The sequence below is a fragment of the Mustela nigripes genome, chromosome 12, assembly GCF_022355385.1.
Source record: "Mustela nigripes isolate SB6536 chromosome 12, MUSNIG.SB6536, whole genome shotgun sequence".
In the NCBI taxonomy this organism is placed as follows: domain Eukaryota; kingdom Metazoa; phylum Chordata; class Mammalia; order Carnivora; family Mustelidae; genus Mustela; species Mustela nigripes.
This window is the reverse complement of record NC_081568.1, coordinates 74,897,034-74,913,586: the sequence shown is the minus strand read 5'-3', so window position 1 is coordinate 74,913,586 and position 16,553 is coordinate 74,897,034. Positions and strand designations below refer to the sequence as shown.

The 16,553-nt window shown below is 43.2% G+C and overlaps 1 protein-coding gene across 3 annotated transcripts in view; it reads left to right on the top strand.

Annotated features, from left to right (window-relative positions):
- The window catches only part of KLHL3 (kelch like family member 3), a 112,763-nt gene that overhangs the window by 77,881 nt on the left and 18,329 nt on the right, over nt 1–16,553 (top strand). For all 3 annotated transcript variants that reach the window (XM_059417625.1, XM_059417626.1, XM_059417624.1), the window contains 3 exons: nt 1,243–1,392; nt 14,978–15,095; nt 15,509–15,706. In XM_059417625.1, coding sequence (XP_059273608.1) covers nt 1,243–1,392; nt 14,978–15,095; nt 15,509–15,706 — 466 coding nt within the window. The remainder of the gene's footprint in view (nt 1–1,242; nt 1,393–14,977; nt 15,096–15,508; nt 15,707–16,553) is intronic.

The following is a 16,553-nucleotide window of genomic DNA, read 5'->3' as shown; positions in this document are numbered from 1 at the left end:
GAGTGGGGAAAAATTCCCCCAAAATGGAGCGTTCCTGAGGATCACTTCTGGCAAAAGAGGTGCCCAGTGCTGACAGAGGCTGAATCATGCCAGTCCTTCTTTTCCTGCCAGCTCCAGTGCTGCCCGGCAGGTAATAGCCTGGCCATATTTTGGTTCCTAGTTACCAGTGAGGCTAGTCACGCCTTGTGCACGACTAGCTTGAGGGCTGAGGTGATTGAGGTGGAGAGGCCCCTCTCCTTCTCTGACTGGACTTGAGTGCCTCAAAGTCAGAAACCTTGTCTTGTTTATCTTTTTTTTTTTTTTTTTTTTTTTCCCCAGAGTGTAGCACTGGGCTGTCCAACCAGGAGACATTCCATCTTTGTTAGCTCTTGAATGAAACTGATCTCTCCTGTTAGCTCCTAAATACTCCAGCAAAGAAACTGTGAGGTGACCTCCAAAGACCAAACTACCCCTTACAGATACACCACACGACAATCTGACCTAGGCCAAAAGACAGAGGTTTGAGTGTCAGAGCACCAGCATTGGTTCACCCTTGGTCTTGGTCACGAGATATTTTGGCTTATACTTGCTGAGCATCTGCTTAGGCCAACAGCTCTGTGGTATGTGAAGAAGCCATAGTCCAGCGTAGATAGGATCCACGATGCAGTCAGTAGATGGGACTTCTGTGCAGGACATTCTTTCTGTGCTGATATCACCACTCTGTCACAGAGCACCTCTTTGGCCAGTTTTGTCCCTCAGGCTTCACTGTAAGAAAATGGTATGAACTGTTCTTCTTGACTCTCACCTTGTTTGACTTCATGCCTCCAAAGGTTGGCTGAGGGATCCTGCCCTCTTCCTCTTTCCCTCCCTCTCCTCTCAGATGTCTGACCGTTTGCCCTAAACATTGTAGAGCACTTAAGCCAGGAGGAATGTGGGATGAAGCCTTCAGGACAGTTAATTGTCTTTGTTTTGCATAATTCCATTTGAGCCTACAAACTAACCTACCAGACAGACCTAGCCAGTGAGGTTATATCCCTGTCTGTTTGATGCCAGAACTTAACCACTTACTCCACTGTGCTCTTGAAATACAGGAGGTAGGCACTCAGTTGTAGGTCTGTGCTCTTCCTACTGGGGTCTGAGATAAGGTGGTAGGGGGATAAAAGAGTGTGGGAACACAGGAATGACTCACCCAGGGGAGAGGGGTCAGATTGGGGAATGAGGCTGGGCTCTGCTCCTGGCTTACCTGTGGGTTGTTACCTCCAGACAGTTGAAGAAGAAGCTTTGATAAAGAATAACAACACCTGTAAGGACTTCCTCATTGAGGCCATGAAATACCATCTGCTCCCTCAGGATCAGAGGCTCTTGATTAAGAACCCAAGGACCAAGCCGAGGACTCCAGTCAGCCTTCCCAAGGTAAGCCCCAGCCCAGCCAGTGCCAGCTGCTGGGACTGTGTTCTGGGCAAGTGGCCTTCTGCTCCTGCCTTCAAGTTTTTCCTCATCATGGCTGCCCTGCTTCTTGGTTGCACTTATGACTTAAGAGATGGAGTCTGCTGGTTCCTTTTGAATCTGCTGGTACCTCTCTTTTCCATGGTCTTCCTTTCCTAAGAATTTCCAGGTAACCTCCAGAGTCACCAGGGAGTTTTGAGAATAACTTAGAGCTTCTTCCTCTCACCTCTTTCTTTGATCTAGGTTCTGTTTCTTTTGGAAGCAGAGGAGTGGCTGGGTGGCTCCTAGTGATGGTCCTGCCAGTCCTCTTTCTGGGCCCTTATTTGCATCAGAGTAGTTCTAGTCTGGTTTTTTCCTTTCACTGCTGAGTCCTGAACATTTAGGGTCGACAGATGTGTACTGGCTGCTTCCGTTCCTTGCAAGGCCCTTCCCCTCTCTGGTTCTCCTGTTCTTCATCTGCGGCATGAAAGCCCCTGCACTAGCTGGTTTCTAAGGCCTTCCCAGTTTGGCATTCCAGTAGGCTGTCTAGGAGCCTAAGGTCCTGACCTCTCAGGACAGGTCCCAGCCACCCCAGGAGGAAAAGGGAGCAGACTGGAGTGAGTTGTGCCCACTGGTCTACTGCACAGCAGGCAGCCCCAGGGAAATGTTTAGACCTTTGCTTTCTCCTCCTCCTCCTCTGTGGCTGGCTGCGCACTCCTTGCAGGCCGCTTCCAGAAAGGTTTTCAAAGTGCTAGAGGAGCATGTTGTCCAAGACCAGATGTTTGGATTCTCTGAGATCTGTTATTCTTCTCTCCACTCTGCTCTGTGACATGGAAAATTTAGTGAGTGCGATGTGAACGAAGGTGATCTATATATCGCAGGTAAGAAGGCAGGCTGCTGACCTTTCCTGAGGGCTGTTTCTGTGTCAGGCAGTAAGCTGAGGGTCTCACACGTGTATCTTTTGTAATCCTCCCAACAGCCCTGCCTGGGGGAGGCAGGGATCCTAGCTCTACACAGAGGAGACTGGAGGTCAGAGAGATGGTGAAGTGACTTGCCCCAGGTCCACACAGCCACCGTAGTAGAACCCGGGTTTGAACTGGGTCTTTTACCCCCTCCAAACCTGTTCTGTGAACCCATACCATCCTGCATCTGGCTTCATCTTTGTAAACCTGAGCCTACATACATACCTACCTGTCTGCTTCCCGCTGCCTCGTGCAGGTCGGAAGGGGAAGCCGCAGCGCAAAGGCCTGGGTCCTGCTGTCCGTTTGCCTTATTGCATGTTGACACTTTGGTTTTATTTTACTGAAGTATTGCATTGAAACTACTCCTTATTTTCCAAATGAAAATAACTTTAATTATAGAAATATATGCTCATTGTAGACTATTAAAAAGGTACTGCATTTTTGAGGTACAGTAAAATTCGCCTGTAACTTGTCCACCCAGGGGCAATCACTGCTGTTCCCTTAGTGAGTTTTCTTCCAGATGTATCTCTGTGAGCCTATTCATAAATGGATAGAAATGTACCCTTTTAGGTAAATGGAATCTTGCTCCATAAATTGAAATCATTGTTTATCACCTACTCAACAGACTTTCATTGTTATCAGTATGAGTGAAATCAGATTTAAATTATAATAGGTACATGATATTTAATTATATTTATGTGCCATAATTTATTTAACTGCCCTCTGTGGATGGGCCTTCTAAAAATCTCCATTTTTTTTATCTTATAAACATTTCTATGTCAAATATCCCTTAAAAGATGGCATCTTGTTTTAGTTTACATTTCTTTCATTGTGAGTGAGACTGATCTAGGCTTCCTATGATTATGGCCCCTGTATTTCTCTTTGGGGGAATTTTCATGATGTCCTTTGCCTGTTTTTCTATTGGACTGTATATTTTTTATGAATGGTCTTTAAGGGCTCTTTTTATTTTGAAGAGGTTAGGCCTTTGGTATGTATTTCCAGCATTTTTTTCTTAGTTTGTATTTTGCCTCTAAACTTACTTAAAACATTTTTTTTGAATTCCCAAAAAGAATTTTAAGTAGTCAAATTGGTGTTTTTCTTTAGAGCTTAGGTTTTACAGTCTGCTTAGAAATGTTTTCTCTGCTCTGAGATATTAAAAAAAAAAAAAAGACTCCCATGTTTTCTACAAGTACTTTAATGATTTCTGTTTTACATTCAAATCTTTGATGCACTTAGAATTTATTTTAGTGTAAGGAGTGAGGGCAAGAATCCGGCTTTATTTGTATGACAAATGATGAGCCATTTGCCCCAAAGTTATTTTATTGACTAATCTCCCTCCCCCGCCCCCATTAGTCTGAATACACCTTTATTAGGACCTAAATTTCCACAAGCTTGAATATTGGCATCTTGAGAATACTGATTCTGAGGTTCAGTGTTATTCTTTGTGGAGGAGGCTTCTTCTGTGCCAGGTTCTCGGCTGGCATTGTTGCCTGTCTTTGTGACATTTTTCTTTGGAAAAGGAGGTTCTCTCTTCTATCAGGTTACTGATATCTTTTCCCAGGGAGTGGGTTCTGAAGCTAAGGAAATGGTGCAGAGCTGGTCCGGTTTCTCTGTGTGGAGACCATACCTAGTGACCTTTCCTTTTTAGATTCCACATCTAGCTTTTACCACACATAATTATAAGAAGACTATTTTAAAAATCAAAGCCAAGTTTGTGCCTGAGTCCCCACTCAGCCTACTGAGACCACCCCTCCCTTTCCAGGTCATGAATCCGTGGTCGCGAAACACCCATCCCTCTTTCAGGATGCCACAGTTGTCCCTCTGTCATCTCTACTCCTTAGGAACCACTCTTTTCAGAATGAAAGTGTTTAGGTTCTAGGACACATAGACATCTGCAGGCAACCAGAACCAAGACTTCTTGCGAATGAATCTGTTGAAGGGATTTAAAAAAAAAGACATCACTGCTCTTTGCCTCATTGTCCCCCCAACTTTAATCCTTGAATGGTTTAGGGTTTTGTTGTCCAACCTCCTTCTCAAACTCTACTCTGTCACCATTGTTGGGGCACTTAAATTATGAGGGGATCCCCAATGTGGGTTTGAGGAGTGGGGTAGGCTGAGGAAAATTATCACTTTGAGTATTATCAGGTGGTACATTATCTCATTAAATCATTATAATATTAGGACATTACTCTTCATATCCCTACTTTACTAAATTTACTCAGACAGGTTAAGTGACTTGCCCAGTTACATAGCTAGTAAGTGCAGAGCTGGGGTTTAAGCCAAGATCTGTTCCACTCCAAAGTCTGTGCTTTTTCTCTTATACCAGATTGCCTCCCAGGGACAGGTTTTCAGGTTTTGGTGGCAGATGAAAAAGATCCTTTTATTTTTTTTAATATCAAAATCTCCTTTAACTGAACCCTGTAACATCCCATTCATCTCATGAAGAGATGCATTTCTAATACATTTACTCCCTTTTATTTTCAAAGTAACACTTTATATTTTTAGAGCAGTTTTAGGTTCATACCAGGTCGGGAGATTTCCCATATACCTTCTGCCCCTACACATGTACAGTTTTCCCCATTATCAATATCCCAGATTATTTTCTTGTAATTTCAGTTTTATTTATACACAATAAAATTCACTCTTTTTAGGGATACAATATGATGAATTTTGGCAAATGTATATCATTATTTAATTACCATCCTAATCAAAATACAGAATATTTTAAGTACTGCATAAAAAATTCCCTTGTGCTGCTCTATAGTCAAGCCCCTTCTTCTACCCCTGAGTCTTGGCAACTACTGATCTGATTTCTGTCCTTACAGCTTTGTCTTTGCTAGGTTGTTATATAAATGAAATAATGCCATATGTAGCCTTTTGAGCTTGCCTTCTTTCTTTTAGCATAATGCTGTTGCGATTCATCTGTGTTGTTGCATGTATAAAGAGTTCATTCCTTTTCATTGCTGAGTAATATTCCATTGTATAGATGCACCATATTTTGTTTATCCATTTCACCTGTTGATGGACATTTGGGTGTCCATTTTTGGCTATTAAAAATAAAGCTGTTTGAACATTCACTTACAGATCCCTGTGTGGACTTATGTTTTAATTTCTCTTGGGTAAATACCTAGGAATAGGATTGCTGGGTTTTATGGTAAGTATATGTTTAACTTTATAAGAAATTGCTGAACTGTTTTTCAAGACAGCTGTACCTTTATGTATTCCCATTAGCAATGGATAAAAGTTCCACAGCCTTACCACTACTTGTATTACCTATTTAAAAAAATTTTTGCCACTGTAGTAGGGATGTTGTAGTATCTCAGTGTGGTTTTAATTTACATTTCTCTAATAACTAATGATGTTGGACATCTTTTCATGTGCTTATTTACTGTCTCTGTATCTTCTCTGGTGAAGTCTGTTCAAATTTTCTTCCCTTTAAAAAAATTGGGTTATTTTATTCTTACTGATTTCTAAGAGTCCTTTGAATATTGTGGATGTAAGTCTGTTAGCAAAATTGTATTTTGCGAATATTTTTTCCCAACCTGTATCTTGTCTTTTTGTTTTCTTAAAAGTATCTTTGGGAGAGCAGAAGTTTTAAATTTTGTCAAAATTTTTTCTGTTATGATGGATATATTTTGTGTTTTATCTAAAGAAAATCTTGGCATAATCTAAGATCAACAAGTTTTTCTACTACACTTTTTAAAGTTTTAAATTTTACATTTGGGTCTATGATCTATTTTGAGATTTCTTTGTAATATGGTGTGTAATGTAAGGGTCAAGGTTTTGTATTTGAATGTCCAGTTTTTTCCACAGCATTTACTAGAAAGATTCTCCTTTTTCCATTGAGTGGATTTGGTATCTTTGTTGTAAATAATCGACTGCATATGTGTTGGTCTATATCCGGATACTCTTCTGTTCCCTTTATCTATTTGCATGTCTTTATACCAATACTATGTTTCTTTGATTACCAGCTCTATAGCAAGTCTTGAAATCAGGTAGTATGAGTCCTCCAGTTTTATTCTTCAGAATTGTTTTTCCTATTCTAGGTACTTTGCATGTTCATTTATCTTTTAGAATCAACTTGCCTATTTTTATAAAAAAGGCTTGGATAGGGATTGTGTTAAATTTTTAGGATCAATTAGGGGGGAATTCACATATTAACAATACAGTAGTCCCCTTTTGTCCTGGGAGGATATATTCCAAGACACCCAGTGGATGGCTGAAACCATGGGTAGTACTAAACCCTATACATATCATTTTCTTCCTATACATGAATACTTCAGATAAACTTTATTTATTGAGCACAGTAAGAGATTAGTAGCAATAATTAGGGATAAAATAGAGCAATCATAACAATATACTGTAATAAAAGTTACATATATACATGGTTTATTTCTTTGAAAATATCTTATTGTACTGACTCACCCTTTTTCTTGTGATGATGAGAGATGATAAAATACCTATTAGGTGAGATGAAGTGAGGTGAATGACATAGGCTGCTATTGACCTTCTGATCATGTGTCTGAAGGAGGATCATCTGTTCTGGATCAAGGTTGTTCATGGGTAACTGAAATGGTACAAAGCAAAGCCGTGGATAAGTTGGGGGTATCTTCTGTACTAATCTTCTGATCTACAATCACAGTGTATAGCTCTATTTATTTTTGTCGTCTTTAATTTCTCTTAGCAACATTTTTAGTTCTCAGTATATGGATCTTGCAGGTCTTTCATTAGATTTATTCCTAAGTATTTCACAGTTTTTGAGGCTCTTATAAAAGTTTTCTTTCAAAGTCTAGTTTCTAATAGTTTAGTGCTACTATGTAGAAATACAGTTGATGAGAAAGACATTTAATGGAGGGGAGGTCAGGTTGGTGATGGCCTCATTGTTTTCTGAAAAGCAGGGGCAATAGTTCCAGAGGGTGACCATATGCCCTGGGCTGACACTTCAGGGAGCTATTCAGGGTTCTCTTCTAGGGTGTTACCTCCTTCACTAAGCTATATGTTCCATGATGGCAGATGTTACTCATCTCTCTCCTTGGTACATAGCCTGGAGTCTGGCACAGGTTGGGCATTAGTTAAAGTTTTCATAAATGAAAGAGATATATATATACATGTATATATCCTTCATGCATGACAACTTTTTTAAAAAAGATTTTATTTTGAAGTAAACTCTACACCCAATGTGGAGCTCAGACTTACAACCCTGAGATGAAAAGTTACATGCCCTACCAGCTGATCTAGCCAGGAGTCCTGAAAAGGATATTTTAAATTTTTTATTTATTTTTTCTTTTTATCTTAAGATTTTGTTTATTTATTTGAGAGAGAGAAAGAATGACTGGGGGAGCAGCAGAGGGAGAGGGAAAGAATCTCAAGCAGACTCCACGCTGAGTAGAGAGCCCAACTCAGGGCTTGATCCCATGACCCTGAGATCATGACCTGAGACCAAACCAAGAGTTAGATGTTTAACCAACTGAGCCACCAGGTACCCCAAGAGACGTAATTCTAAAGAAGAAATAACCTCATAGAGATTTATTACCGACCTTTTCGATCACCCCTAGTTGTTTTCTAATTCTTTCAGTATTTATACTTGTTTTTGCGTGGATGTAGTGAGGATTTATCCCCTACTTCATATTCTCCTTTGATCACTAATGTAGATTGACCCTAGGACATTTGGCTCAGCCCACAGGTCCACTATCAAATGAATCTGGTCGTTCTTCCAGGTGTTCTTAGGTGGTGAAGAATTTAGATGAAAAAAAAGTAACACCCTCAGTAAAGTAATAAACCATCATGTATGCATTAACTTACTAATTTATTAATTCACTCATTCACCATACTTCTATTGAGAAGTCACTGATTGCCAGGCGCTGGGCTTGGTGCTAGAGCTACAGAACCTCATGAGAACTGGTCCCTTCCCCACAGTGCTCCAGACTTGGGAAGGGAGACAGATGACAGAGAACAATTAGAGTGGGCCAAGTAAGTGCCACAGTGGAGGTACGGACAGGACACTCAGGGAGCATGGAGAGGGGTAAAGGCTTAGAGAAAGCTTTCTGCCGGAGCTGACGCCTGAGCAATCTCCAAGGTCAAAGGGATGTCTCTGACAGTGAACATCCAGAAACTGGTTTACATGACTGCAGGAGAGGAGGGCTAGCTCACCACCTTGGGTGACCACTTATAGAGTAAGTTGTACTTGGTACTCTGCCTTCCTTGGGTTACTGTCCTTATCACCCAAGGATAATTTTAGGATCATTTAAATAGGATTTCCTTATGTTTTAGACAAAGCACTTTACGTACATTATTTTATCCTCGTAACAACTCTGGAAGTTCTAATGTTGGAAGAAACTCCATGTTGGAGAATCAGTGGGATGGAATGACTTGCCCAGGGCTCCACAACTAAGTGTCCCTGTGAGGACTTGGATCCAGGTCTGCAAATCCAGGTCTTTTGATCTCAGGTCAGGTCTTGATCTCAGGGCATGAGTTCAAGTCCCTTGAATTCAGGCTCCATGCTGGGTGTGGAGCTTACTTTAAAAAATATATAAATATAAATATAAATATGTATATCTCCAAATAAGTAGAGGAAGAGAAGTAGGGAGATAATTGGACTAGTTGAAAGAACAGCGACAGGAATTGGAAGGGCAAGCAGTATTTGGGGCTTTCATGAATTCAATCCAGATAGGGTTTTCTGACAGAGCACACTTTGAGAAACACAGCAGTGGCAAGAGATTTGAACTGTCTTTAGCAATTCTCAGCAGCGAACCTGTTCGCCAGCCAAGCCCGCTCCCTGAAAGAAATAAGACTCTGCCTGGAGATAGCTGTAGGGGCTAATGAGAGTGTTTTTTCCTGAGCCATATATGCACAGATCATACTGACACATTCAAGCCGGAACAGCTAATAGCATCATCTGGGCTCCCACACATTCACCACCCAGCACTTCCCTGATTCTGGGTTGCCATGGACAACCAGAGGCTGTCTCCCAGTCTCTCAAAACACTCCTACGTTACCCTCTTCCACAGATGGCAGCAGAGAAATGAGGTCCCAGCAAGATGCAAATGAACCTTTGGAGATGTACTGAGCCTGGCACTTTTCACTGTCATTTCAGTTCAAGTGACATCTCTATTCAACTCTTTAAAAATGACACTGAAAAGCGATTTGGGTCAGAGGTAGGCGACTTCCTCCTGAGCTGAGCTGTCCTGCTTTCAATAGATGGCATTGGAAACAAGGCTCCTGGCAGGCTGGGTAGGGTGACTTCTTAGTTGGGCAGGCCCCTGGGTGGGCACTGCTCCTCTTCCGTTGTGATCCTTCAGATGGATCCAGAGCACACCAGGAAAACACCCTGGGGTCCTGAAAAAGCCCCATGATCACCCTGGAATTAGTGGTACTCACTCAGCTCGTTACAGGTCTTTCACTTATGGGGAGTCTATATTTTAACAACTGCTTTAAACAATAGTCATGATGCTGGTGTCGACTGAATAATAGAAGCTAACATTTAGTGTGAGCTCTGTGCTACGTGCTTGGTGTCCTTGAAGACTCCTGACACCCATGAGAGAAACATGCTATTATCCTGATAATACAGGTAATGAAAGTGGGGTTGGCAAGATTAATGTCTTGGCCATGGTCATACAGCTGTGTGGTGACTGGGCTGATAGCTGAGTCAGATGTGTCTAACTCCCAAGTCCATATTCCCACTCCTCCTTCCTTCCCTGGGTCTGGCTCTCACATTGCTGGTTTTCCACCTCCCACTGTCTCTGCACTTTGACTGTCAGTTCTTGCCTCGAGCACCTGTTGCTCAGAAACCTGCTGGGACAAGTCTTCTGCCTCGACCTCGACATGCTCCTTCGGATGAATTGGTGTTAGCCCTGCGGCCCCACGCACCAGGGTAAGAGAGACTCTCGCTTCCTGCCCTGGCCCGAGGGACCGACTGGCTGGGCCTGCCTTCTGCCCAGTTCACCGGTCATGGAAGAGAGTTTGGACACACCCTCCACTCTTGCCTGATGAAAAAAAGTTTACAGAGCCCAGGTCATTCCTCTCACCATAGTGAAGAGTCTAATGACTCAGAGGTGAGGGTCATGACTGACAGGTGAGCCAGAAAGCTCTGCTTTGTTCCCCTATTGCATCTGTCCCTGACTGGTCTCGGGTACCACAGACCTCATGGCTCTCACACAGAGCGGTCATTGTACTGTGACTCCCATGCCTTTGCTTCCCTAGGCGCAATGCTGGAGTCTAAATCTTCCATGGAGGGAGATAGACTTATATATTTATTTTAAAACCACCTTGTTAGGCTGGGAGTGAAATTTCCTTCCTAAGGAATCAGGTAGTCTTTCCATGGTCTCACTAAATCTCCCTACAATAAATGGCCATTTGACTTTCCAAAATGAGAGTGTTTCCCTTGGGGCTTGTCCAACAGCCTTGCCACCCATAGTTGAGTCTGGCTCACCTGTGATCTGTCAACTGGAGTTCTCCATCCACCAGAGCTTCTGCAGCTTTCAACACCGTAGCTCTTGAGACTTGGGGTTAGGACCCTGTGGTGGGCCGCCAGACTGCCAAGTACACTGTAGTTCTTGAACAGGAGTACATTATGTTTGGTGTAACATAACCGTTAGCCCAGAACCAGTTCTTTATTGTGATGCCGGTATGACACCTGGTAGTTCTTACTCAGAGTTACCGTAAAGGACACCTGTTAAAAGTGGCAATCATTAAACTGATTGGATTCAGTAATTTCCATTATTGGCATTATAAGTTTTTAGTAAATTGGGACTTAAGGGTGTGGGGGAAAGAAAGAAATATGCCTGTGAAACATCCTGGGCCTGAATTTTTCTGGAAATGTAAAATGAGGGCTTGCAGGAGAGAATGTGTCTAAGTGTCTTCGTGCCCTGACATCTCATGGTCTTCCGAAGTAGCTAGAGGTTTATAATTTCAGAGATGTCATGCATGTAGACTTGAGGGAGTACTCCTTTTTGTCTAATTGGTTGCTAAGATCAGGTATCTATGGAAACAGCCATCCGTTAGTATTCAAGATAGGAAATTTTTTTCTTTTACTCTGCACAGTTATGCAACGAGTATAGTGTTCTTGTGTGATGGCTTCTTGCAAGGCCTGTCATAGAAATTGGATTTCTTAGGCCTGCGAAAGAAGCAGAAAATACACCTTCTCCTCCCCCTGCCTTGAGCTACCTCCACATCCTCAGAAACCAGTGGTCCTACCCCCACAAAATCTTATAATTACTCTTCCCAGATCATTGTGCACGTTTTGAACATTAAAAGCCGTGTCTCAACAGTGCCTTTATGAGCTCCAAAGCAAGTTTACTTTCGAAACATTGTTCTGTGTTACTCTTGTCTTTCTACTCAGGTTTTACCTTACCATTGAAGTGTTTGCATTTGTTTCTGTGTGACTGAAAATTCTCAGAGATGAGTACTGGATTTTCTCCGGTATGACTATACCTCCATACTCCTATCATAAGATGGTTTCTGGGGCATGGTGAGGTTCCTTGAAAGCTTTGTTTATTTAATTTCCTTTCATTTTATTTTTTAAAACTTTATTTTTTTAAATTTTACTTACAGAAGAAGCCTCGTAACTTGTACAAAGAATAAGCAATTTTTCTTCTGGTGGTTGAATGAAAAGATGGGAAAAGTCTTTTTCTCATTTTATGTATTTTTTTTCCTCTCAAATTGTAGAATTGTTATCTGGTGCCCAACATATCCTAACCCCAGAAAGTGACATTCTGGACTGTGTATATTCTTCCATTTAACTCTGTATTTTTTGGTTTGGCTTTTTGCATATGCTACTAACCATTCATTTTTTCCTTATTCCAAATATCTGAGTCCTCCTTTTACCTGGCACTGTTAGGCCCTAAGGTTATCTTGGTGACTGAGGCAGATACACTTTCTGTCCTGGCAAGGTTCACCATCTCGCCAGGGAGACAAGGTAGCCAGGCAGTTACAACACAGTGTGTGGGGCAGTTTTAATGAGAGAACCCGGGGTATGTGTGATCTCAGAGAAGGGACAGTAACTCAGATGTGAGAGCAGAGAGGTCTGCTTGGAGGAGGTGATACTTGGTCAACTAAGACCTGAAAAACAAGCATGTGTTAGAACAGAGGGATCCAGACAGGGGGAAGGATGTTTCATGGAGAGGGTACAGAGGCTGTGGAGTACCTGAGGTCATTGCTGAAAAAACTAGAACCTGGTTTTGTTCTTACTGAGTCCCCAAAACCAGATACCATAGAAAATTTTTACAGTATTGTGCCTTCATTTTAGCCTTACCAGCTCAAAACCAGGACAGTGCACATTTGAGGCATGTTTAGAAATGTGCGGCAAGTCCCTGGGCCCCAGAAGAGTAAGGTGTGCATTGTCTGAGTTTGCCAAGGGGCTGTGTCTATTAACATCCCCCTCAAACTGTTCATGGATGCTTGTCTAAGCAAAGAATTACAGAAAGGAAGTAGTGTCGAATTCAGCTTTTTCTCTGAAAAGGCCACTCCTGGCACAGGACAGCAGATCCTCTGAGCTGTGCCACGGGGAGCCAAAAGTGGAATGTTTATTTCCAGAAACAGTTGCAGTAGCTTTAAGCTTGGACTGCTTGTCCTGGGGTCCTTTGGAATGTTCCAGAAGTCAGAACTGATTTCTGAGTTTTTGAACATTGGATACCCACATTTGACTACAGATGGCTGTGACCACTCATGTGGGCAGTGGGTGAGCCTGGTTCTCGAATCTTGGGGCATAAATGGTGGATGAGCAGTAGTTGTTGGCCCTGGTTCTGCCTCCTGGGGTAGATGCTGGTCACCTGAGGCACTTCTGTGAACTCACATAGATATTGCTCTCCCCAAACATTTGTTGTGGAGAAGTGAAAGTACCATGGTCATTCATAATGGCAGAAATTATTAATGGAACATCAGCAAATCCCTGCAGTCCAAGGGTGGAATCAGTAGTTATCAAAGTACGACTCTTGGAACAGCAGCATCAGCCTCAACCAGGAACTTGTTAGGGATGCCCATTCTCTGTGCCACTCCAGACCTGCTGAATCAGCACCTCTGGCAGGGGTCTGGTAATTTGTGTCTTAACCACCCGCGAGGTGATTGTGATGCACACTGAAGCCTGAGAACCATTGGAGTAAATAATACAAGCTACAGGTACAGAGAATGTCCTGAGGCTCCTACTGATGGGCTGCCTGTGATTTCTACTCCTTTCTTGTCACATAAGAAGGCATCTTGGAATGCCAGTGAGCATGATGTCCTTATGGAGACAACCGTGAATTTGCACAAGTTTATTAAAATGTGTACACTGTTGTTAACTTGGCTACTTTATTATTATTATTATTTTTAAAGATTTTATTTATTTATTTGACAGAGATCACAAGTAGGCAGAGAGGCAGGCAGAGAGGAGGAAGCAGGCTCCCCGCAGAGCAGAGAGCCCGATGTGGGGCTCGATCCCAGGACCTGAGATCATGACCTGAGCTGAAGGCAGCGGCTCAACCCACTGAGCCACCCAGGCGCCCCGCCTGTGACAAAAGTCACAGCAACAGGGATACCACAGTTAAATGCTATTGTTCTTTTATATACGTGCAGCAGTGGTTTTCATTCTTTCTTTTTCTGACAGTACCCTACAATAAGAATTATGTTTAAATTGTTATCCAGGAGACACCTACATGTGTGTATAACCCCTACAAATGTTTCCTGAAGTAACACCCTTATTGTACTTTCTGTGCTGCTCTATGAAAAGTTTGCTGGTTGCAAGGCATAAAATTCATTTCATGACCCACTCATGAAATGTGACCTGCAGTTTGAAAAACATGGGTATAGTGAGTTGTCTTTGTGGGGACCCTGTCTCTAGAGCGGGAGACAGATGGGGCTGCCTTCACCTCCAAGTCTAGACTTGGTTTTTGGTTTCTGTTCTGCCGCTCTCTGCTGTGTGACCTTGGGCAATTTACTTGTGTTCTCTGAGCTTTAATTTCCTCGTCTGTCAATTTGGATAATCTCTCCCTCACAGGGTTATGGTGACACGTAAGTGATAACACTTCACACGGTGACCGGCAGTGTTAGCTACTGTCGTACTTGTGGGAACAGTATTGCTAGTACAATTTTTCAGAAAATCAGCAGTTACATACATTTTTGGGGTCACTTCTCCAAAGTTGTCTTTCACAGTTTTGCCCCAAGCTTTAACGAATAAGTGCTCCCTGTAGTCTGTGTATTCAGAAATACTTCTGAAGTAATTTTCTTTTAAAAACATACCCAAATTCTGTATTGTATTCCAAGATTCAAGTTTTGATATATATTTGGAATATTTTGTTTTGATACAAAATTTCATCCCCCTAGCCCAAATCCTTGAGGTCAGCAAGATTGTAGATCATGCCCTGAGTTTCTACACGTACCACCAGCATAGCCCAGAGCATAGGTATGTAGTAAGTGTAGACCTCATGATGGTGTTTCTGTGGCAAGATGTCCTTGCCGACTTTCTTGATTTGTCCTGTTTGTTGGTGATTTGGGGGTAACATCTCCATGTATGTAACTCTGTAAGGTGGCATGTCAGGTCATGGACCCCAGGCAGTTCGCATGTGCAAGGACCAGGGATTGATCACACAAATATCCATTAGCTGGGGAGACCCAGCTAATGTCTGTTTGTCTTTCTGGAGGTCATGATTGTGGTTGGTGGCCAGGCCCCCAAGGCGATCCGCAGCGTGGAATGCTATGACTTCGAAGAGGACCGGTGGGACCAGATCGCTGAGCTTCCCTCCAGGAGATGCAGAGCAGGTGAGCGGCACCATCTGTCATCCCGCAGCCTGCCTTTCCCCAGCTTGTCTCCACTTACTGCCGGAAATCCTCCCTTGCTTCTTGTTTCCATAAACATCTGTGCATTACAGACTCTCTTCTTCTTCCTTCTCCACTTGCCCAATTTCTGGCTGCCCCTTCTGGGTTCGATTCTTACATGTGTAGGGACTTCACGCCAGGTCAAGTATTTGCTTGAATCATACAACATTGGAAAAACGTATATGAATAGAAATCCAGTGAGCCCCATGATGACTTCCGGTTCTGTGAAGTTAGAGATCACTGTCTGTGGTGACTTATTCATGGGACTGTCTGGCTCCCCCATTGTCATTCAACGTCACTGCATGAGCGATCAGCCACTTGAGATGAACTCGTTTTCTTGGTTTCCTGTGCCTCAGGTGTGGTGTTCATGGCTGGTCACGTGTATGCTGTGGGCGGGTTTAATGGCTCGCTGCGCGTGCGGACAGTGGATGTGTATGATGGTGTGAAGGATCAGTGGACGTCCATTGCCAGCATGCAGGAGCGCCGGAGCACTCTGGGTGCGGCTGTGCTCAATGACCTGCTCTACGCCGTGGGGGGCTTTGATGGCAGTACTGGTAGGTCTGGGATGTGGCCCCCACTCCTCCCAGCCTGGGACAAGCCCTCAGTGCAACCCTGGTTTGCTCAGCCAGTTCTTGGGCCAACCTTCTGTCCATCCATAGCTCCTTCCTTAGTAGCATACTCCTTCTACCTCATCTACCTTCCTTGCCAGAGCCAGGCCTTCCTACACACAGAATACATAACTGCCCACATGCTATCATTTCTAGGACTCTGGGAAGGATCCTGCACTCAGAAGAGGTCCTTTTCTCCTCTCTATTGTTTGGGAACCCATTTTTTCAAGACAAGACTTAGAAAGAGAACATACTCAGCTTCAGGGCATCTAAGGACTGTCTGAAGCCTCTGCTGGACGCACCAGGGAGCTGGGGTTCAGCCATGGGAGAGACCTGGCTCCGGCCCTTCCATCTTTGTCCATCGCCCTTTTACTGCCCCGCAAAGCTTTGCCTGATTGTGCCACCACAGGGAAGTCCCCTTGCTCCTGGCTTCTAGGTCACTTTAGAATTCAAATCAGAAACTACAAATATACATGGACTTGGAGAGATTATCTCATCTCTCCTATCCCTCCAGGTGAAAGTCTCTGTGGACACTAACTCTGTTACACTGAAATCCCCCCCAGGGATGTGGAAAACAGGTTTTTTTTGGTTTGTTTTAAAGATTTTATTTATTTGACAGAGATCACAAGTAGGCAGAGAGGCAGGCAGAGAGAGAGGGGGAAGCAGGCTCCATGCCGAGCAGAGAGCCTGATGCGGGGCTCGATAATAGGACCCTGAGATCATGACCTGAGCTGAAGGCAGAAGCTTTAACCCACTAAGCCACCCAGGCGCCTCGAAAACAGTATTTTTTGAT